The sequence below is a fragment of the Fistularia commersonii genome, chromosome 20, assembly GCF_037954325.1.
Source record: "Fistularia commersonii isolate RoL2024-O1a breed Wild chromosome 20, RoL_Fcom_v1.0, whole genome shotgun sequence".
Lineage (NCBI taxonomy): Eukaryota > Metazoa > Chordata > Actinopteri > Syngnathiformes > Fistulariidae > Fistularia > Fistularia commersonii.
The window spans coordinates 1,443,975-1,468,192 of record NC_141303.1 but is presented as its reverse complement, the minus strand read 5'-3'; the positions used below and the strand labels follow the sequence as shown (position 1 = coordinate 1,468,192).

At 45.7% G+C, this 24,218-nt stretch overlaps 1 protein-coding gene across 1 annotated transcript in view; it reads right to left on the bottom strand.

The window, feature by feature from the left end:
* The window catches only part of atad2b (ATPase family AAA domain containing 2B), an 82,013-nt gene that overhangs the window by 30,712 nt on the left and 27,083 nt on the right, over nucleotides 1-24,218 (bottom strand). Inside the window, exons 22-24 of the mRNA XM_086166944.1 lie at nucleotides 24,048-24,207; nucleotides 20,780-20,902; nucleotides 17,572-17,703 (exon numbers count right to left, since the gene is read on the bottom strand). Coding sequence (XP_086023070.1) covers nucleotides 17,572-17,703; nucleotides 20,780-20,902; nucleotides 24,048-24,207 — 415 coding nt within the window. The remainder of the gene's footprint in view (nucleotides 1-17,571; nucleotides 17,704-20,779; nucleotides 20,903-24,047; nucleotides 24,208-24,218) is intronic.

Below are 24,218 nucleotides of genomic sequence, written 5' to 3'. Positions count from 1 at the left end.
CGCGCACGTCGCCAAGTGTTTCCATTTGGTTTCGTGTCGAACAGATGCCATCCGATGGCTCTTTTCCGTACATCATTTAACGCGATACGCGCGAGCGGTTTATCAACATTTTCCAAAGGTATCCGTTTGTTCCTTTCTTTTTCTCGAATGAAGACATTTATCCAGAGTCTGTATGATTTTAATTTGCCGATGTGCTGAAAAATGCTAATCCGCGCCATCCCGTCCCCTGAAAATGTCCAGGACGGAGGCAAACTCTGGCGCTGAGATGACACTCGTTTTCCCTGTGTGCATTCTGGAAACTATATCTTGCAGCTGCAATATATTTCCATTGTCTCCCTGGTATCTGTGCACATTACCCACAAGGAAAACTGACAAGAACTCAGGATATCCCTGCATTACCCCGGCATAATGCCTGTCAAAGCTCTTTTCTCTCCCCAAAGCTTTTAGCCAGGGCTTATCTCTTCTCTCTGAAGATGCGAATATGTATGTATACTGTACGAGCAGCACGCCCGACGTAGGGAGAAAATTACGTTTTGTCGCTCGCGACAAAAGGAGGGGGTCGGACGACGAGACAAACCGCTTGGCGGCGGGCTAAAGCCCGTCCTCTTTAGTCACTCTCCTTCTGCGGTGGCTTTCAAACCGCATACTTTTAAAAGACACGTCCAAACTACAGAGACAACCTGAAGCGCCGCTTGATTTGTCGGCATCCGGTCGGCGAGCGCCGGTTTTGTGCATTTCTGTAACTGACGTGTGATATTTGCGCCGTAAAGGATGCCTTTTGAAAATAACCAAGCAAAATGTGTCAAGCCTTTGAAAGAGCGGCGTGTCGAAGCAGTAATCAATCCGCGAGCTTCTTGAGTTTCCAGCTTGCCTCTCGTCTGGGAAACTTTTACACCCGCTCTCACCGTGGAATCTCTTGTCATTCATCTAGGTTATCTTTATCTACATATCTGCGGTGTGACAGTTCAAATACACGGCGGAGAGCGATGCCTTGAAATAAAGCATTTCAGGATTCACCGGGTGTTGGAGCATTACTCAAGCTGGAAGCCACGCTTTCTCCATCGGGGGGAAATGATGGATACCTTTCAAAAGCGGAGGTACTTGAATGCAATAAGAATTCCTGTCATGGCGGTCGGAGCGTATCGGCAGAAATGATAAGCGGTCCGCCGCAAATATTCCAAACTAAACAGACTGGGATTGAGAGGTGTAAAAAAATAAAAACAACAAAAAAATCAGGGAGGTGTTGAGGGAGAACAGATGGGCCTACGAGTCGATGAGCTCCACGCTGCAGTAATGAGCGGCGTCTCCGCTGGCTGGCGCGCCGCTCGCTCCGTGTTCACGGTGCAGATGTGGCGACTTCAATTTCTCGGGGAGGCCGAGTGAGAAGACCGAGTCACGGACGGACGGACGGACGGTTTATTCGCTTCAAATCCCATCCCGATGCTGCCCGTTGTTCTCCACAAACGCATGCCAACTAACCAACCAAAGACAAATCGCTCTACACCTACAGCTCTTCCCATTAACAATGTGTATGTTCTATGTTTTCCTTCGTCAACTTGTAAAGCGTCTTTGTGTGCCTTGAAAAGCGCTCTACAAATCGTATGTATTATTATTATTATTATTAATGAAACCATCCAAAATGCAAAAACACGTGCCCAGAGAATAGGGAACATCGGACGTTTCTCTCCGTATTCTTTACGTTCCCCGCGTGGAAATAAAAACGCAGCGGCGACAACGAGCGCGTACGTTTTACCACGGCTAATCATTATAGGAACGCTAAACCACCGGGGGGGGGCGGGAAGCTTCACTGATCTTTAGGCAGGACCTGCACGTGAGGCGAGCCGGAGATTGATCACCGCCACGCCCCTTTTTTTCGGTTTCAAAAATGAAGACATCGCTCGCCGTTTTGCGTTCCGCACTCGGTGGAGAGCAAACTCCTGACACTGTTATTCTGCAAACATACATAATGGAGCGTATTGACTCTTGACCGCTCCCTCCCCCTTCTCGTTTTACTTTTAACATCCTCCCCATAGCGGCGGGCCGGTTTTTCACTGGCAGAAACCCAAACAAACCATCCGCAACCCAGAGAAAGCGGGTCCTGCCGGGGTCGGCTGGAACCATCAGAAATATGAAACGAGCTCCTGGGGGAGGGAGAGGTGAGAAGGAATGGCAGCAAATGACTCATCATAGACAGGCCTTCAATAATTCATGAAAACCGTTAAGAGCTTGAACAGCCAACCAGAGAGGGGAGATCTGCCGGCCGAGGACGGGGACGGGGGGGGGGAGAAAGAGAGTGGAACCAGAGCACTTTGTAATAATTAAGAGTGCCTAAACCATACAAGATTCACAGAGGCATCTCGAGCTGCCATTGAATCTAATTGCCAGAACAGTGTGTGTGTGTGTGTGTGTGTGGGGGTGTCTGCAAGAATGCACAAGCGTGCAAAAGTTTCCCAGACGGTGGGTTGGGGGGGGGTCACTGGTGCCAAACTTCCATAAAGCAAGTATAAAAATCAAGTGGTCTCTTTAATGACCAACATCCAATGATTTATGGATGCACATAAACACAAGAATGAACCGCGTCTTGGGCGTCGATGGTGTTGCAAACAACAATTTGGCTGGAGTTGTGCCAGCCTGTTTTGCGTGTGTGTGTGTGTGTGTGTGTGTGTGTGTGTGACACCATTCCCAAACCCAAACATGAGACCGTGTCATTTTTAAAGTATCCGTCGGCTTTCAAATGCGTTTTGAGCGAATGGACGGCGGGTCAATAGTTCCCCAGTTGCCCCTCGGGGATAAATAAAGTTTATTCTGATAGTTAGCCACCACGTTTAATAAAAGATAGAGGGTGTTAAAAGGAATGAGCGATTTCTTAAAAGCTGAGGTTTTTGTTGTTTTTTTTTTTTCTAAATCAGAGGTTAATTAACTGACTTAATTGAGTCTTTTGGGACCAGTGAAGCTTCAGTATTAATTTACTAAAAATATCAATATCGAGGGTCTACTTGTGCTCGCCAGTATCATCAAACGCAGACGTCCAACATGTATCGTTGATAATTTCGCCGGCTGAAAAGCAAATGAAAGGGCCTGCGCAGATTATTCTTTATAGACGTGTTTGTAACTCCCCGAGATGGATTGAGAAATTAAGGCTAAACATTCGCCAAGTGTAAATAAAGTGAAAGAATCTAAATTTTGACCCCGTTTGGTTCTGCTGTTGTGAGCACAAGAAATATGAACTGGCTTTACCTCCCGGGGGATTTCAGCTATTTGTCACTGAATCCAATTAACGGAGCACAAAAGGGGTTGTGTATTCAGTGCCATGACTGCTTAACAAATTCCAATTCAATGGTTTCTAATAACTTCGACTAAATCGCTATTTAAAATGTTGTCTTTAGAAATGTGGGGGGCGAATTAACCAACTCAAACTTAATGAATGATTTATAATTTTTTTTTTTTCTTAAGTTTCAATCTTTTTTTTTTTTCTTCCCCTCCCCCCGCAAAAGAAGCGCTCCTCTGCCAGATTAATAAAGCGAGCGATAACATGCATTAATGATCGTTTCTAAATGAAGCTTTTGCTCTAATAACAGGAACCACCACAGGCATCCTCCTTATACAATTGTAAACATAGCTTGAGGTAAAATGAAGACTGTAACAGACATCGGAAGGGAGATGAACTGCAAAGTGGGGCTAAATGTCGTCGGAGTATATCAATTAATTTAATTCCAGGATGAGGTACAGTAAACCCTTGTTTTTGCGCGGGGGTTACATTCCAAAAAGAACCCGTGAAAGGCAAAATCCGTGAGGTAGAAACCTTTATTTTTTTTACAATTATTATACAATGAAATACTCTATTATACATCGCCGCTGTCGTCCTTATGTTTTTTTCTTCCTTCTTTATGGAAGGAACGGAAGATTTATTGATTCCGTAATGCCGACCTACAGCCGCATAGCTTTTACCTTCCCTTAGCATGTCCAGAAGTTTCACTTTATCTGCCATAGATAGCATCTTCCGCTGCCTTTTGGGCCCTGCAAGGTGCTTTTGTCGCTCCAGAGCGTTTTGTCAACATTATGGGTTTTAGAAAAAGAGAATTTGCACGTACGTCATGTAAATTCGGCAAGCTGTTTGACGTACGTGTACATATTAAACTGCGACGTTATCGACGCACAGGTAGAGAAGAAGCGGAGTGACTTTTTAGCCAATCAGAATGCAGAACACGATGCACCATGCAAATCCGTGAAGTAGCAAAACCGTGAAAAGTATAGCGAGGGATCACCGTATTCCGCTTGACGCTTAATCCGACAATTATATAAAATCATGACAAACAGAAACGCGTGACCTTCCAACTTCTGCTTGTATCGTCCAAGCGCTGAACTACTTACTCCTGATATACATGGACTTGCAGAACGTTTGAGAGCGTTTTAGACCGTTCCGATAACAGCCGATTTCAACTCATGATACAGGTGAATGCAGGGATCCATTCAAAGCCGGGGAGACGTCAGGCAGCTGTGGGAACCCGGCTGGAGATATCAGGTCGCGAGGATGTTAAGAGTTCGACGCTTGGAATTATCACGCTTGCGAATCTAACGATCGGGGTTACATTTCCTGAGTCGAGCTCAACGACTTACAGCACCCACGGATAAAAGACTCTGGCGTCCAGCTGGGATTGTCGAGCGATTACGATAGTTTGGAGCGTAATGGGGCGGCGAGCGGCGCGGTGGTTAGCGCTTCCCCTCCCGCAAAGACGCTCCCCGGATGGATCCTGACATGGAGGCTTCCTGTGTGGAATTTGCATGTTTTCCTAGCGTCTGCCTGGGTTTCCTCCGGCTTCTCCGATGATCTCACAAGAATCTCTTGTGTCAAATAAATGAGAGTGATTGGTTGTGTGCTTCTAGATCAGGGGTCGGCAACCCGCGGCTCATGTCCGTCTTTACACCGCGGCTCCGAGTGGGAAAATAAATTATAAATATTGAATTGAAGTGTATTTCATTTGTGTTAATTCCTTTTTTTAACTTTTAGTTCTAAGTCGGAAGATTATTGTGATCTTGAAATATTAAATAAGCCTCAAAATAACGTCACACTTGCGGAAGCCGGTAAAGTCCCGATTTGCAGATGCTGTGCGCAGAAGTTCAGGAGCAGAAGTCCCATAAACCAGGTAAAATAAATATTTATGAAGATATTTTGCAAATATTTATTTTTTTATTGTTTACAGACACAGAGATTTTTTCCCAATTTATTTTTAAAATTCAGGTGAAGGCTCAGCTAAAGGCTCTGAAAGCTCAAAGCTCAAAAATGCGTTCCTTACATAAAAAAAATTCAATTTTCTGTGAAATACTTTGTGAATTTCAGAAGCAACACACGACACGCTTGTTTATACAAAGTGTAAAGGTAATAAAAAGCAATATATACAGCGGTACCTTAATTTTAGACGTCAAAAAGTAATTGCGGCTCCCAGTGTTTTCTTTTCCGAGGAAACCGGGTCCGAATGCCTCTTTGGGTGTTACGGGCGGCCGACCCCCGGTCTAGATGCCGTGCGGTGAACGACAGGGTTCCTACCTCGCCATACAAGTCGTGGATCAGGGCACGAACGGTTTTATGCCTCTTATACGGCGTGAATTGGAAAACTTGAATTCTTGTACGTCTTGCGGTGACTTGTGAATGAGTGTGCACGGTAGTATACATCTATATGCTGTGTGAATGAGACGGCGAGCCCTTGTATGTCTCCATATTAGAAGCGAATACAGTTATGACGAGTGAACGGTTGTACGTCTATGTGAGGCGTGAGTGACGGGGTGAACGTTCCTGCCTCGCTATATAACTCGTGGATAAGGCATGAATGGTCGCATGGCTACGGCACCCCCGCGACCCAAAGCGCAGATAAGCGATAAAGATAACGAATGAATGAGAAAGGTGACGTCGATGGTGATTACCGGCGTACCGGTGAATTATATTCATAGATGGAATACATTTTCTTTGGGAGATTATGAGACGTGGTGTGTGAGGAGGTGAAGAGTAAGTATCAGATATTAAAAGCGCTACAGGAGACAGGGAAAGCCTCAAAGGCTGTCGCGCTGACACCGAGCTGCACGCTCTCCCGCTCTCCAAAGGAAGACAGTCATTTGTCAACGGGTGTGACACGTCGAATGGAAACTTAATGAAATGTCCAGATCAATAAATGATTTCATCCTTGCTTCTGGAAATGAAGGAGATCAGTCAATTCGCGCCGCTTTCCCATTTCCTTCCTCCTCCTTTTCTTCTTCCTTCCGTCACAAAGGATTTGAGAGACATATAAAACAGCGCGCGGTAATGTCGACGCGTTGTTGGAGTCGGGATATATTTCCATTTGGTTTGGGTGTTTAAAGTCCACGCCTCCGCCACGCGTGCCCGTTTTGAGAGACTTTGACAAAACCGTGACGACATTTAACAACTTATCGGGTCACTTCTCCACGTCGCCGCTAATGACATATAACGTCGCGGCTTTGTCGTATATTTTCTCCTCATTCTATCGTGTCTTGATATAAATCTCCGGTCTGAATAGACTGAATGTGCGCGTACTCCCGCGAGTGTCTTTCAGAGTAGCCGAGGCGAGAAAATACTGCAAGTTGCAGATTTTAACGGCCGCGCGGCTTTTTCTGCTGGAAACATAATTCAGTTACGACATCAATCCTTTTCTTTGCCTCGCAGCAAACGGCCCGTGGGAGTTTTTTCGGACCATCTCGGCTCCGAGGTGCCCGAATTGAGGCGACGCGCGGTGACTTACGACACAACGCAAACCCTAAACGGGCCACTACGTCCTGATTTATATTCCAAATCGAAGCACGTTTTGAATTTTCGTTTCAGTCTGAAACAGGACGTCAACTGGCCCTTTTTTTTTTTTTTCATATATTATTATTATTATTATCATTTGACACCATCTGTGTCATGCTACCGCATTAGCGCCTCGGAGTGCTTTTGCAGATGTCGGCCTGACCCCGGAACGGAAAATTACAGCCAAAAGGTGCCATTTTGCTCGTACATTTTACGTTTGTTAGCAACCGCAGGAATTGCTCATTGCCTCTTTAACGCTTCGTCAACACTTTTCTTTTCATTTTACCCCAGTTATGATCTCGTAATATCCCGGAATTACGGAACCGAGAGAACAAATTAAAACCGAAATCATTTAGTTGTGTAAAATAGGAGCATCAGATGCGCTATAAGCTCACTTCCGGAATTACTTAATTGGATTTTGCCGCTGACGGTCGACACATTCCCAACAAAGTGCCGGGCAAAACATCTGGAGGCTGAATATGGCGACGTATCACATTCGCAGAGATGGAAGGCTGCTCTACTTCCTCAGAACTCCAAAACCAGGCAAACTGATTCGATTGGAGCCCAATTAGATCCCCTGTGAGCCCGCGAGGGGATTTAAGTCGTCACAGCTGTATCATAATAGAACCTGGCAGAAAGGGATATTAAATTAAACACTGTTTACACAGGGATTCTTTACCCAATGCAGACACCTCGCCGGACCGGCGCCTTTAATATTCGCCGACTTTTCCGGTCGTGGAAAATTAACTGGAGAAATGAGCTCCGTCGGTCAAACGTACGACGTAATAATGCCAAATTGGTCAAATTGAGAGTGTCAATATTCGACAGGACGAAACAACTTCAATTGCGTTTGCATTGCAGAAAAAAAAGACTGCAAACCTAGCGCACGGTACATCACTAGCTGTTTTTTTACTCATTCTTCTCAAAACATTGTACAATAGCTCACAGCTGTATATAGAGAAATATTGGATTCAATTTTTTTTTTTTTATATCACAATGTCTTCTTTTTCTGTCCGTGCCTAAAAGCATTAACAATGGAGCCTTTATACGGGGAATCTTGTATTTAAAGGCCATCATAACAATAAAACACTAACTTCGATTATTGTCGAGAGAGTTACTGCGAGTAAAAAGGTTGTTCTGCTTTTGTATTTTATACTTGTATCTTCAAAAGATGGTGAGATGATTTAAGCTGGTGCCCCCCTCAGTATCCTTATAGCGTCTAAATATTAGACGAATGACGCAGATAAAAATCTGCATATCGTAAATAATGATGATGAGAATCCCACATTGTATTCATTAAAATCTAAAATGTAAAAAGATGGAATCATTTTTTTTTTTCCCCTCAAAATAAAACACTGAAGCTGGACTTCTGGTTTCATCTAAAAGACTTACGACGACAATGTTTTAATAATCGGCCGTTGATCATTTCTTTTCTCTCTGCGTCGAACCCTGTCCTCTTTTCCCTCCATCCATTAATCTCCTCTACGGTCTTCCTCTAGGCCTCCAGGCCGGCAGTTCCGGACTCAGCATCCTTCTCCCCATATATTCACCATCCCTCCTCCGGCACATGTCCAAACCATCTAAGTCTGACCTCTCGGATCTCATCTCCAAAACATCTCACGCGCGTTGGACGAAATTCAGCTTCTAAGTTCAAAACGCGAGGATGACGGCGCCGGCAGCTCCGGAGGCGAACGGTGTAGCGATGGCACGATCCTGCTTTACTGAGAATGACTGAAAAGTGACCACGGCGCCGTCACGTTTCTTGGCGTCCTTAAATGGAATCGCCAGCGGCGCAATGACGCCGCAACACAAAGAGTGGAGGGCGTGGAACTATTTAAAGCTTTGGCTCAAATTTGCCACGTTAGAGGAGGGCGTTGAGAAGTGGCCGAGCGCGGGCCGACCGGAGGGAATAACAATGAGATGGGATCGACGCTGAAGAGCTAATGAGTTGCATTAACTGCCCTTGGCTCTCATGACATGGCGTAATGAGTGATTAGCTGGAAAGGGGAGGGGGGGGGGGGGGGGTTATGCAAGATAAGTTGGATTCTACACGTCATCTGGTGTGGTTAAAAAAAGCCCGTCCGTGCACACTTCTATTTTCACGGCGGTCCAACGTGTCACTGAGGTCTCCCTGAACTGCACAGATGTTGTTGACGGGAAATGTTATTCTCCGGTGAGCCGTCGTTTTAAAGCGGAGGAGAAAAGCGGCGTCTTGAGGACGACATTCATGGGCCTCATATGGAGCGTAAGCTGGGCTTCCTGAGACCTGAACTTGACCCAGAGGCCCCTTTTCATAACGCGGGTCGTAACAATAAAACCACTGTGTGGCGGCTTTGTGCGTTTACGCAACACAAAGCCGCAGAACTTCCACTCAGGCCGGTGAATTCATGCCTTTAATGGGTCATTACTTTGTTGGGTTTGTCCTCCTGACTTGATGTGTTCCACTTCTAAAGCTGCATTTTTATTATGTGTTTTGACTCAGTGTCCTAATACATCCATGGCACCACACACACACACACACACACACACACACACACACACTGTGTCTTCGGAGTGGGTTCAGCTTTAAAACGGCGTTGACGTATAAACCAAGTTTGAGAAACCAAACCTGGCACGGGGATGACCAGGCGGGGTGAAATTTTTATTTTCGGGGTAGAAGCTCATCCTTCTTAGTTGGAAGCTTTCAACAGCAAAACATCTACGAGGCGTCTGATTAAAAAAAAGGTGGTTCTGCTCGGGACCCAGGCAGGCTCACACTCCGCTCGCTCTCATTTTCAAGTCTGGGTTTAGTCGAGAACAAGGATCATTCGGATCTCGCCGACAAATCCGTAAGTCATTCCAACTAATCAGCCCCTAATCCATCATGTTTGTGCAATTGTTCCAGTCAATTACAACTTACTAGAACTAGGCCCCATTAGGCGGCTTCGTTTACTAGCTTCTGATTTTTACCAACATTGACTAATCGACTGCAGTATGGTTAAAACCAGGAGCGTGAAATCCCAGGGGCCTCGTATTATTTTCTGCCTGTTGTGCAGCCAGAATGCTGCGTTGCCATTTTACTGTGGGAGACACACACACACACACACACACACGTGCGCGCTCGCACACACACACAAACACACAAAAAGGTGATAAAAAAGATTTATCATTGAAAACACACCGGCAGCTCCCATCTAATTACAAAGGCTGGCGAGTCAATCCTCTTTGAAAACCCCAAACCTGTCGACCGCCGACTGTTGGGAAGTTGGTTTGGCGGTGGAGGCATTGAAAATAGTCTGAGGACAGAAGCCGGTTTCCCTCCAGTAAACCGGGTTCAAGAGGAACTGCCGCACATTGATTTTCTATTTTTACAGAGTTTAAAACAGGTACAATTAAATCTTATTTCATTGTAAAACTGCGCGCGGCGCATTGATCGCCTCGGTTCCTCTTTGGCCGCTCCCGTTCCGACAATGCACTCCGTATTGTGTCCTGTAAATTAGTCTCGGACGCCTGCGCACAATACCGCGCACGCATCCATTCTAGAAAAACAGAGCCACGGACGGCTTGAAAACAATAAATACTTGACTCGCCGTCTAAATATTTCATTCAACCCGTTTGATATCTTTTACATCGTTGCGCACGAATAGGTCAACGCACCGATTTATACGTCAGGCTGTAAATATCTCAGTCGTGGGCCTCAAACCGGGGACAGTTACTTTTTCAGATTCCGTATCTCGGTGCGTTTCAACAGAAAAACAGGCGGCGGGGACACGATGGTGAAATTCTTGATTTTCATATGAATCCGGCTCTGGCATATGCTGGCGTTTCACACCCGGCTTTGCTCAGGAGGACGGATAATCCACAGATGAGAATTGACTGAGAATTACCTTGGTAACAATTTCCGCCTCACCCACTCGCTGCCTTTGAGATACATCACCTTTCCGACGTTCTCGGGAAGCGCGGCTTGTGGTTATCGGGCGTGCACAGAAGCCACCAGCGGCGACGCTCGATCTTCCGGGGCCGAACTCCCCGTGCTCGTTTCTTTTAAGCAGAAATGTAAGCCATTTATAGTAATATATAGTTATCTCGCTCACGCGGTAATAAAGAACGGACATTAAAAGCACGCCATGGAGCTCGCCGTGCGAACCCCTCGATTGTGTACCAACACGGGGGGAACAACTTTGCGGCGGCGAAGACGGCTCGAGTGAAAAAGGCGCACGGAGTAAGAATGAATATTCAGAGATACTGATGTCAGCTCATCTGCACCCTTAAACAATGAATGGAAGCAAGAGGCATCGTGGATGATTCTACATTCATTTCACGCTTGGCGCCACAATGATCCAAGAGGCATCTGTGCCCACAAAATGGCAGCTTATGCTCAGCACTTAACTCCCCAAGGGCTTTACATAGATTTTATTAGTGAATGCTGCAAGGTGTCATACAGAGTGTAACTCGAGATTGCTTTTGGACAGGATTTCGTCGGTTGATAAATAATAACCGACATCGCCGCTTCATCGCCGCCTGCTGGTGACCGATGTCGTGTTCTAATTATAGCGGACGTCAGAAATATCGCGTTCGCCGAGAATGTTATCGGTTATCTTTTTCAGCTAATAGCTAGTGCTTGTGATAAATCATCTCTAAATTGAACCGTGCAACAAATGATGAGGTGGAAATGGTTTATTTATTTATCAATGTATTTATGTATTGTTTTTAGCGTAGGAAAGAAAATGACGTGGAATTTGGTTTCCCAAATGAGAACAAGGCGGGGTTATCTTTCCGATACGGGACGGTTTTCCTCAACCGCTAACAGCGTGACGTGTAAAATGGCAAAACATAAATAAACAAATACAGAAGAGAGCTCTTAGGACCGGCCGATCGTCTGGAGAATTCCAATTCAACGTGGCGACTTCACCTGCCGGTGAGAACCGGCAGTAACAAAGTTACAAGCCTTAATGTCACACGAGAGCCGGAGCGGAAGCTCTGCGCCTTTTCTCATCCATAATACATAACGGACGTCTGGCCGGTCCCTCCGCGGGGGCTTTTATGACATTGAAAGCCCGCGACGAGAGCAACGTAAAGCGACGGCTCTGTGTAATTCTATGTAATTGCCATACGCGGCAACAACGCCCGCCTTGTGTCCATGCCGCAAAACCGTTTCCACACGGGGTTCCCGGCGAGGAAAGCACAGGGGATGTGTGTCCGTCGACTCCGGCGTCTAGAGACCGGCTCGGTAAGTCTAACCCGGCCCGATGCCGCGCACATAAGAGCCTCCTTCACACATGCGCTGCAAACTTGGCCGAGGGCTCGAGCCAGCTGGAGCTATGCCTTAAAGCAAATGTCAGAGCGAGCTAGATCAGACACCGGACATACTTCAACCGGCAAGTTCCGCAATGTGAAGGCCGTATCGCCAGTCTTTCCACAGCGAGGGGGTTGCCAGCAAGTGTGCAAACATAGGAACGGAGGTGAATTCACAGCTATATTATCTTTATAGTCTGGCATCTGAGGGGCTGCACAGGTCCGGCACATTTCGCAAAGTCGGCGTCCTCTTCTTTATTATGATCGGCTAACGGTGCAAAAGTACCCGCTCACCGAGTAACATTAATTATCCTCACCTTCTTCGGTCTGAAAAGAGAGGGTTCACGTATCCGCGGAGCTATTTCAAGAGACGGAACGATGGAGCCGCGGAAAGTTCGCTCGCGGGCAAAACTGTCAAGGGCAAAAGGGAGGGAAAAAAAAAAAAATTGAAAATCTGTTGACACAGATTTCTAGTCTTGTAATCTTTGACCGCGGTGCAAGTGGCCGAAGCCGGTCTTATCAGTTCAAAAAAGCGGACATGGTGCTTTCGGCGCGTCGCCGGGGAGAGCGGACGTGCGACGACAACGGCGGAAAATTGGAACATTTCACACAAATAAGTGGACGCGGTAGTTATTACGGAGAATGCAAATAAGGAAATTAAATCCTCTTGAATTTTGAGCGATTTCAAGGTTTTTCGCGGATTGTTCGGAGAGACGTGACCAACCGCATCAATCCGTCGGTTTACCTTCGTCTCGCCGCAACGTCCAATGTCTCCTTGTATAAAGAAGCTCGGAAATTCTATCTGCAAAACCAAGGCGACTTCCTCGATAATCAGAGGAAGCCTTATGTCCTTGTAAACAGAAACAAGATACATCGAAAAGTCAAGTTAACAGTGTCCAACGGTGCTTTGTGTCGTTCTTTTTTTTTGTTGTTTTACACAAAAGTGTCCTTTTAATAACCTATTTCTTTATGCATAGAGACGTAACAGAACGTCACGGGCAGTCTGCCTATTGTCCTTTTGTCCTGAGCACAAAAAAAAAAAAAAAAAAAATCAAATCCAGGCCACCCATTTGTGCAGTGACTACTTGAGCCCGAGGTAAAAAAGAAGCGATGGGGGGAGAAGGGAGAAGGGAGGGGGTGTTTATTATATCCCATCAAGGCCTTCCAATGGATTGACATTGGCGAGAGGGAGAGGAGCTATCTGTTTAATGTGTTGTTAGATACAGGCAGGGGAGAGGCAAGACGCAGCAGTGTTCCATCTACATGACTGCAGCCTGGTGGTTTTTGCCTTGGGCATCCTATTGAGTGATGCAGAGGACACATTATGCAGCGCCTACATCATTATTCTTTTCTTTCGCAAACAGTTCAACAGTTGAATGAGGCCGGTCTCATTCGGCCCGAGTGAATAACAGACCGAGAAGAAGCACGGCAAATTAGTCTAAGGACGGTGACGCCAGATTAATCGGACATTAATACACGCTCAAGCGGTCGATTGCGTCCCGGCTATCACAAAAAAAGCCAGGCGATGCGAGAAAGCAAGACGTCACGGCTCGACCGGGAAACCGAAGGGACTAAATTATGAATGAAAGGAAGGCACTCCATGTGAACCGGATCCATGTGGCGTTGCACCGCAGATGAACCCGGGGCCGGGGCCGGGCTAATGGCCCTTGGGTTTTCAGCCCCTTCCACCCCCCTTTGTGAGAGCTTGAAAAGACAGGGAACGCCGCATCCCTCTTTCTCCATCCCCGGTGAACGCACAACAACAAGGTCTCTCATCTCGCCGTCTCGGGTCGACCCGGCGGCGGCGGCCGCCGCCCGAGCCGTTTACACCTCGGCGAGCGACTGTCGCCCGACGCCGACATATCCTTACCCTTCAAAAGGCATCGTGCGCGACGTTCAACCCCGGTTAAAGTGGCGCATCTCCACGGCGGAGCCCCTCGCCGTCGTATCCCAATGTCACACGCCCCTCTCGGCTCTCGGCTCTCGGCTCTCGGCGAGTAGACCCGATCCCCGTAGAGCTCCAGATACCCAAAGCAGCCGCGGACAGCTGCAGGTAGCGATGGAGGATAACGTTAACCTTCGAGTGTCCCGATCTTACGGAAGAAGGGAGGGGAAGTCAACATCCCCTGAAATCACCTGGCTGCGTTGAGTGCAATTTCATCAAATGGCGTCCCTTCCGTCAGTTACACGGCGGAGGGAAAATCTCAAGACGGGACCGACTCCGATCACTTAGCCTAATAGCTGCCTTGCTGGGATGCTCAAGGTGAGAACTGGCTGCCAGTGACACAAATTAATCACCTGAGTTAGGCTAATTAATGAGGCCCCTGGTGGCGCCTAATCATGACTTTCCCGGGAGCCTCTAAACTGGCGGTCCTGAACCTGGCATTTGGAATTGTAGGAAGGCACTGCAACTCAAGTGACACATTAACGCCAACTGGTTGTTTTGCCCCGAGAAGGCGAGGGGAGAGGTTTTCTCCAAAACAATCAGCGACTTACTGGGGTTCTTTCTTTCTTTCTTTCTTTGTCAGTTAGAGAAATCTAGCTACGGTTGATATTCGAAGACACGACTTACTCGGGTGAGGAGACGCAGAACCATGCGAGACATAAAACAACACAGTGGTCAGTTATGGATTTGTTCAGTTCGGTTTCCATTTGACAGCAAAGTTAAAAACGTTTTAAAAAAAACGGCCACGTGCTCTTTTCATGGCAGATGCCTAAACTCTCCACGGGAGGGGAGGCACGATAATCAACTAAATTTATTTCGTCGATGCAGGTAAGCCCGAGTCGTCGAGCGTGAACTCTGCATCGGAGGCCTTCCTCGCCAGGCGTGAATGCGGTCATTATTAACATAATTAAATCCGTCTTTGCTTTTCCTGCCTCGGCGAGTCAAAACATCAGCCTTGAGAAGGGCCTTTTCTGGCTGAAATAAGTGACTGGCTTTTTTTTTTTTTTTTTTTTTTCCCAGCATTAGACGAGGTGAGGGATATTTTCCAAATTTCCATCCTTTACAGGATACATCTCTCAAACTCGGGTTCAAACCTGAATTTAAGGCGTGCCATTAAAGACCTCGAAGTGCGCGGCAGATTTTACCATCAGGGGCTAAAAACCATACAATTAGGTGTAAATTACCCTCTCCCGATGCATTAGCTTCTTCCCCAGCAACAAGTTCAAGATGAATGGGGACGACAGAATTAGCAGAATTAACGGCGGCCGACGCAGACCCTCATCTCTTGAGAGGGAACTCCGGTTTGGAGAGAAGGCGGGTTGGCCCGGCCCGTAGGGGTTGTGACGGGGGCGTTCTCACGAGAGCCAAGCACCCCCATGTGCCGGACAGAGGAACTACAAGCCGGCGTGGCTCCAACCCAACGGCAACAAGTTTACTATCAAGAAACTTCTAACGGCGCCTCCTCTTTTCCCCGTCGAGGAGACGCAACTGCAATCGCCGTTTGAGTCGCGTGCAATTCGTCGACGGTGCATCTTGCCGCCGCCGCCGCCCCCCCCCCCTCGCAGGCTTTGTTTTTTTTTTTTTTTTTGAACATTTATCAGACCGGGTTCCTTAACAGAGTCACACACATTCTTACAAAACCTCATAACAAGATACACATTATACAATATTCTTTATAGGTCACTTATTTCCTCACTAGCAAGCGAAAAATAAAATTAAAACAAAAAAAAAAAAAACATCTAACTCGGTCAAATAGAGATAATATCTTCAACTCTCCAAATATTTTTTAATGGGTGCCCATTTGTCAAGATATAGGTCTGTCTGAAGTGGTAAGTTTGCTGTTATGCGTTCCATGCAGTTTCCATCCTGAAGCCTCTGACGCCGCTGGTCCAGGGTGGGTTTTTGGGGTTTGAGCCAGTTTACTGGGATCATTTTATGTGCAATTAATAAAAGAACTCTAAGCAAAAAAAAACTGTTTTTTCCTTAAATCGCTTGTTGATGCCGTACCCATAATAAATTGCTGTGGATCAATTGGTCTGTTTAATTTTAAAATCTCACTTATTTGTTTCTGTACCTCTTCCCAGAATTTCTTCAGTTTAGGGCAGTCTCAAAAAATGTGGGAAAAGCCCCCCGTTATGCCACAGCCCCTCCAACACAGGGGAGAACAGTTATAATCATAAGAAGCTATTATCAAGGGAGTTTTAAAATACCTTATTCTTAGCTGAACTCCCTCCATGTTGGGCTGCTTAAACATTTTTGCCAGGGCCACCAAGAACTCTCCCATTCTCCATCAGCAATCACGGCATTAGATTCCAGTTCCCACTTTGCTTTCACATCCAGTGTTTCCATACGTATCCTGCCATAGATATCTGATATTGTATCTTTAATGTTCATTTTGTTCTCAACTATCTCAGGCTTCGGTTTTTGACACCTCGCGTCGGGCGTTTATTGCGGCAACGACCGGGCGGACGCGGTTCGGGCGTTTCTCAAGATCACGCGCGAAATCCGCTTACGTCCAATTCGTTCAGGTAACCTCCTCATTAGTCTGCCCCCCTGCCCATACCTGGCCCTCCTTTCACCCTGAGGCACCTGTTATTTGCCACAGGTGGGCATGTAATTGCTCTGTGGCGTGGTCATGTACAGAGTGGTTAGGATTGAGCAGCTCCGCTAATGAGGCTTCTCACTGTGTTGCTTCTCCACCGCTGAGAGGGGTGTTTCAGTGTGTGTGTGTGTGTGTTTGTACAGAAAGTATGAACGGGCAGGTGTGTGTCATCGCATCGGTTATGTTACTGTAATACAACACAGCTGTTTGCTCGTGTCGGACGGGGAAAAAAAAACAAAAAAAAAAAACAGGAGGAAGAGATAATGTCAAAGTCTGTGTTTGAGTAAATGTCAAGGTGAAATACTGAGAATAAGTGATTTTTTTTAAAAACGTTGGATCTGCATCAATTTCTCTTTTTTTTTTTCCCCAAAGAAATATGCGGACACATTTACGTGTGTGTGTGTGAGATTATTAAGCGGTGACCACAATCATTTTCAAATTTTTCCACCAGCCAATCGTTTCGGAGCGGCATTGGAAATCGTACTTATCGTAGCTCCTGCTTGCTTTTCATTGTTTTGTTCTGCTTGCAAAGAGACATTTTTGCAAAACAGATGTTTTCCGTCGTAACAATAATTGCAACCTACAATGTTTGTATGTATTCAGTTAGAATACTAATTTTTCGGCGCGTACAACCTTTTCAACCTTCAGATTAATAGCAGAGCCTGCAGAAGCACGGTTCAACACAAAGCAAACATCTCTCCTGTAAATAATAAGATATAACGGCAACCTTCAATGCCTTATTTCTTATTAACCAGGCATTTCCAAAGAGGCTTCGCTTCACGATAAATTTTTAAATATACAGGTATGGGACTGTATCGCTACGTTTCGGCGGAATTTGCATAAACCGCAACAAGGAATCCGCGTCAAATTTGTCGCCGGACAACTTTCGCCGATGTTTCCGGTCGCCATGGCAACAAGAGTCCAGCTATGAAACGTATAGCGTATTGTACTCACTTGTGGTGGTGCACTGTTTGTCAGTGGCCTCGCCCTGAGTGCTGCTCTTGGCCGGCTCCTCTCCCGCTGCCTGGTGCCTCCCGGTTACCAAGGAACTTTGTGCTGCCGTCACCTCCGCCGGCATCTGGCTGTCTGCAATTCCCACAGAGGATTACTTTCAAACTATAGAACAATTGACAGAAAGTAGTGAATGTTGATTTTATTTCAAAAAAAAAAAAAAAAGACAGGCACGACGGGTCACTTTGCCTGCCAATATATGAATGTTAGCTGACGGGCTTAATGTTATTTCATTTAATAAAAGAATGTGGCTCGCAGCGACGACCGAGGACGTCCCTAAATGTCAGCTCCTCCTCGCGAGGAGCAATAAGCATCACACACACACACACACACGAGTGTTCTTATCTCTTTATTCTCTATAAGTTTAGTGCAGCGACTGTCTGATAAGAACAAAAGAAAAAAAAAAACAAGAGGTCACGAGTAAAGGCACTCAAGTCCTTGAGGTTGATGAGATGTTTTTAAGTCAAAAAAAAAAAAATATAATAAAAATTAAATGATGTTTGAGATCCCCCCCCCCCGACACAAATGTATCCGTGGCTCCCTTCATCTTGCCAAGGGGGAGATTACACAGCGGTTTTTAACATTGGAGTTGGACACCATGCAGGGCCAGGCTAATTGATGGCTTCATAGCAAGACCTTGACTAGAGGATGAAATATTTACTGCGCTGTATTCCTCCACTTGTGCCGTTGACATCTGCTCTTGCAAAATTCATTTAGCATCAACTCCTTTCGGTTTCTAAAAGAGGAAATCAAACGCAACAGAAGAACTTTGTGGAAAAAAAAAAAAGAAAAAAAAAAGTGGCTCCGGCTTGACACAGAAGAGTCGGAGGCCTTTGCGGCTCAAGTCTGTCTGCAGTCTGGAGCGAAGACTTTGTGTCTGCAGATAGTGTTTCAAGAGAAGTCTGAAATTGCCGGCCAAAAACAAACTGAAGGACAGGCGAGAACAAAACGGTTCCACTTGTGAAAGCCTCGTCTGGTGGATGAATCGAGGGTTGGGTCACGAAAGTCAACATATTACATATTTGCACTACTTTTTGAAGCGACTTCAGAGATGCATTAATTATTAAATATATCCATTTCGTCTCTGGTATGAGTACACAGAGTTTTACATGGCTAAGTGGGAGCCCAGTGTTCACTGTAACACAGTGTGTTAATTAGCTTATTCCCGAGTGGGCGAGCACAGCAACAGGAATATTTGCATACGATTACATGCCTTTGTGCTTTAATATTTGACAGCTTCCTTAAAACCAATACTTAAGACCTTAAGTGTATCATTGAGCTATGTAGTGGGCTTCGTTGAAATGATCGACCGCGCGTCGTCCGCGGAGCGAATTTGCGCTCCAGGCTTTCGGGCCGTCCCCAATCCCGCCAAATGAGTCGAACAATTCGTAATCTGGGCTCAGAGAGAAAGATAATTAGACAATGCGGTCGTCTCTTAATGGAGAAGCGGTGCGTTTGGAGCTTAACACAAATGAAGTGTCACCTTACATTCCCTTTGACAGCCAGGTGCGCCTAAGAGCTCTGCGAAAATGAGATTTTTGTGTTCGGGAAAAAAAAAAAAAAAAAAAAAAACGAAACCATTTTCTTGCTGGAAAAACTTTTCAAAAGGACATGAAAAAATAAATGCACATATTTCCTCCAGGAGAGGAAATATATGCCTTCTGTCACATTCGCTGCCACTTTTTAATGTTGCTCCTTACATGTGCCGCACTCTGCTGGATGCAGGATTATTACTGTGCAGGTTGCACTTGCAATTACTGAAAACCTCCAGTTTTTATACTTAAAAGCAAAGCGCAAGACACGGCAAAATATCAGATCTGCGCTAAATTAGAAAAACTGTTTTGAGAGCTACCGAAACACTGATCCTATTTGAGACGGGAAGTGCTGCGATGCATTGGGTGTAAACGCGCTGTAAATATATTTATCCTGCCTTCGGCCGAGCCGAGCGCGACGTGACGGAGCTGAAAGCAGATTACCTCCGACCGCGCCGAGGCTCGACCGGAGCTCTCCGAGGTCGCGCGAGCATAATGGAAAAGGTCATCTCTGACACGGTCGTGTTTTGATCTCGCCATCCCAGCCCACGTCTCCGCTGCCGCCAAAACCCCTGTGTGGGGAAACGTGCCGACGTTCCTGCTTCCAGACCCGGAATCTGATTCTAGTCCGACGTCAAGGACGCGAAAATGTGGTTTCTCAATTCCGAGCGAGGGCCGGGATTTAATTCTCCTTAACCGGCGTGGAACCAAAATAGTCTTGTACAAGACGATGCCTTCCACACGTGACGGTTGTACACGCTTGATAATGCACTTTTTAAATTGGAGATAGGCATCCGTTTATGAGACGGGAACGCACGGACACGGACCTTAGCACACCTCATTTGGAGACAACGCAAACACACAGATGGGTGCGAGTGCTTTCGGTTCATTAAAAGTGGGCTCTGGGCAGGAAAATGGCGACCGCCTCTGATGGAGACTGGAAATTAGACCTATCTATGTGCCGCTTTTAATGTGCATAACCCTAATTTAGATTTACCCTTAATCTACTCAGACAACTGCTTCGGGCTGGCGAGCGTGATGCCGAGCACCGGGCCGACAAAGTGCTGTCTGAAACACCGGAGCTTCAGAAATCGCTCCATTCTACGGCACGCACGCCACAAACTGAGCGCGAATCGGGTTTCTATTCTTTGGAATGGAGAAAGAAAAAAAAAAAAAAAAAAAAAAATGGAAGCTTTTTTTTCCCCCTCCAAAAAGAAAAATGAAGGAATGAGCGAGTGAGTTTTCACACAAAATTTAGAAAAATTGTGGACATGTGATGTTTTTATTAGATCCCTGAAAAAAACGACAGTATCAAACAAAGCTGAAAATGTATAGGTTGTAAAAAATCTGTTCTTAGTGAATAATTAAAAACATTTTTGAGCCCGGTTAAAATCATTTTCTCCTCCCTCCTAAAAGAAGAATAGATGAATGATCAAGTGATTTTTCATCCAAATTTTAGGCAATCGTGCATTTCAGTAATGGGCTATGTGATTGTTTTTTATTAGATCCCTGAAGAAACAACAGTATCAAACAAAGCTGAAATGAATAGGTTGTATAAAATGTGTTGGTGGTGAATTATTAACAGCGTTTTTGGGGCCCGGTTCAAATCGTTTTCTCACCCCTCTTCCTGCGCGCCTCCTTGATCTCTTCGCACATGCGGTCGAACTCGGGATCCAGCTCGGCGGCAAACATGGCGTGAGCGGTGTCTTTCAAGCTGCAGGCTCGGTGCCTGATCACCTTGTCTGCGAACCAAGGACAGACGCACAACATTCGTGTCACAACACAATGGTTCCTGCACAGATAACGCGTGCCAGCATGTATGTTCTCAGGGCACGTCCTCTGCAAAATGGGAGTTTTCCATTGTTTTCCGGAGACGCGCCATTTATGTTTTTCTCCCGACACGAAGGCTTGAGCTGCACTGCAGCACTTTGCATTTTAATGTTGCATGTTCTCCACTCTCTGGTGTGTGTGTGTGTGTGTGTGTGTGTGTGTGCTGGGAGCGGATGAGCGGCCCCGCCCATTTAACAGTATCTGTGAGAAGTGGGATTTTTAAGTTTTCCCACATTGAGATTGCCTTTGATGAGAAATGATATCGCCGCCTTAATAGCACGTCTACGCCGGTTCGTGGCGATGAACACGATGTGGAATAAGCTTGTGCAATCTCACGCCGCAAGCTTGTGGCGTTCGCGTCCCGTTTCGGAGAGGAGGGCCGCGCACGAGAGAGAGTCGCTCAAAAGCATGTCCACTGTAAACATGCTGTCTCTCATTATGGCAGGCGGAGGGAGAACTGTTGAGGCAGAGAGTGGCAGAAGGGTCACAATCTGCCAGCTGGGAGGATGGCTGGCTAATTGTGATAGAGGCAGTTTTCCCGGTGTGTGTGTGTGTGTGTGTGTGTGCCCTTTGCCGTGACAGTAAAGTGCAAATGTACATGCAAGTGCATTATAAGGGCAAAAACTTCTGTCGGTTGAAGAGGCGTCCGAGGCAACGTTGGCGAGAGAGCCGTCACGAGGTCCGTCTGAAACCGACCATCTCGACCGGAGCAGCCGGCGTCCTCCTCGCTCGGAAGATCGTTACCAGCGAGGAACAAACATATGAAAATCTGTTTGGCACGTAAAACCATACATAGGATACGCGTTCGAAAAGGGCCGTGTTTAACATGAGCGTATAGGCATGACAGAAAAGCATAATGGGCCGCTTTTAGCATTATTAAGCGACTATTAAGGGAGGTGAGGACGAAAAGCCAGGTGAGCCATCATGATAGCGCATGGAGGCATAAAGATAGCATGAAGGACGAGGACAAACACACCGCCGCAGGATAATGAGATTGTTTCACGGCACTTTGTGAACCGGTGTATAACTTCCCTAGCAGCATAATTGTGTAGGGTCTAGGACATATTCCCTGGGCCAAATGGCGGGTGCACAGGGAAGAGGCTTCGTTTGTCTTCTTTATTAAACTGCTTAATTGCATTTTTCCCTTTAGTGCGTCATTTGTGGACCCTGCATTTCAACAAATGACCAGGCCCTTGCCTGCAAAGACAGAGATATGATTTATTCATTTGGGCTAGCAGGGAATTGCTTCCCATTAGTATCAGGCAAGGCTGGAATTAAAATAGTTATATCAAGCGAATAGTCTGGACCAAACCTACTGTACGTAGCTTTCAATTAAAATCGCGGTACGGCCGTTACGGATTTGATGCCAGTAGAAACTATTGTTCCCTCTGTTCCAACTTTTGTCATCTTTGCGCGCTAATCTTTTATTTTTAAATGCGTACATAAATATCTCCATATCCGCACTTGGGATTTTCTCCGTCATGCGAGCAATTGCTCCATTTAAACAGTATAAATAATTCAAATTCATTTGTACGCAAATGAGCAGGCCCATTTGATTGTTAGTGTGTACACACGTCGCCTTATGTGCGATGGGAGGCCGCGTTCGGTTGAGGGAAAGATGCTGAGACAGGGTGGAGGCAGAGGTAAAAATAAGCTCATATTGCAAGACAATAGACAATTAAATTTTTATGCATATGCAGCGTTCCTTATCTCCGCGGCGCGAGTCAACACGGGGAAAGCGCTATTTTCGTTCGGAGCATCTGCATTTCCAAGCTAAAGAAAGACATTCTGTAATTATAATGCCGAGAGGCCCTCGTCATCTGTCATTAGTTTTAAATCGGACGGCTTTTCATTTATTTGACATCAGCATAATGAAGCAAAACAATTAGTCATGAGGGGAGAGAGGGGGGAAAAAAAAAAAAAAAAAAAGAACATAATTTTTGAAAAATCTTGATAACTGACTCGCTGAGATTATTCCCAACTGTTGTCACGATAAAGAAAAGTTTTTGTTCCCATTTGGAGCCAAATAAATGTATCAACGTCGTTCTAGACGCTCCTCCTGAGACTCGGCAGTCTGGCGGAGCAGCGTTATGGATCGTCTGAATATCACAGGACACACACTCGCTGCTTTGGATGCAGCGCGGGACGCTTTGCACAAAAAAAAAAACAAAAAAAAAACCTGCGCCAGGTGAGAAACAGATCCTGTCCATACTGTGAGCAAGGTCAAAATAAAGCTGTGAAGTGGATACTCTCAATGGAAAGATAAATGAATATTTAGTTGATGACTGAAATGATATTCGAGACAGTGTCTGGAACAGGATCTGCTTTCGGGGCTTTTTTGGAGGTCCATATGCTTTGTAGCCTCCTAATGATGTTTTGCTGAATACGGGGTTTTTTGGCTGGCAGCTTTTTCATAAAAGTTCCAGTGGGAGAAAGAGGGGGGAAAAAAAAAAAAAAAAGTTAATTTACTGGGTATATTATGATCTGAAAAAGTACTGGTTCCTCAACCACTAATATTCCTAGTCATACCACTCCGACAGTGGGGGTTGGTTTTATTTTTTTATGTTTTATTTCTTACAGAGAAGAGTTCAATTATTTATATTCCGCGCTTGTTGGGCTGCAGGTTTAGACTCACTTAAGAGACTGAATTCATTTAAATTTCATTTGGGGTGTATTTTTTTCCCCCCCAAAAAAGATATTTATTATTTATAGTTACCAATGTTTCAAATGTTATAAAAATATATCTATATACACACGCACACACACACACACACACACAAATATATATATATATAAAAATGATATTTTATAAATTCAATTACTCAAACAAAAATGAACGGTTTAAATTCAGAAAATCATGATGCTTTGCTTAAAATGATGGTTTCTTGTACCAAATGTCATTCCAGTTTAGGGTGAAATATCCCTGCGCATAATGTGAAATAATTGCACAAAGACTGCAGTGAAATACCACGGCATGTGAAATACAGCGCCTGGCTGCATTTCTACCCCGCGTGCCGGAGAATGTGTTCACTGGACGAATGTCCCTCTTGATCTCACCTCCGGGGTCTTTGTCGGGATTGTATTCCAGAGCATTACTGCAGATAAGGTCGATGTCCACCAGGAAATCCTTGGCCGTGAGGTACTTGTGTGTGTCAATCTTAGTCATAATCGTGGACAGGTCCATCGGCTGTCGAATTACCTCGAGGTAGTCGGAAACCTGCCGCACAA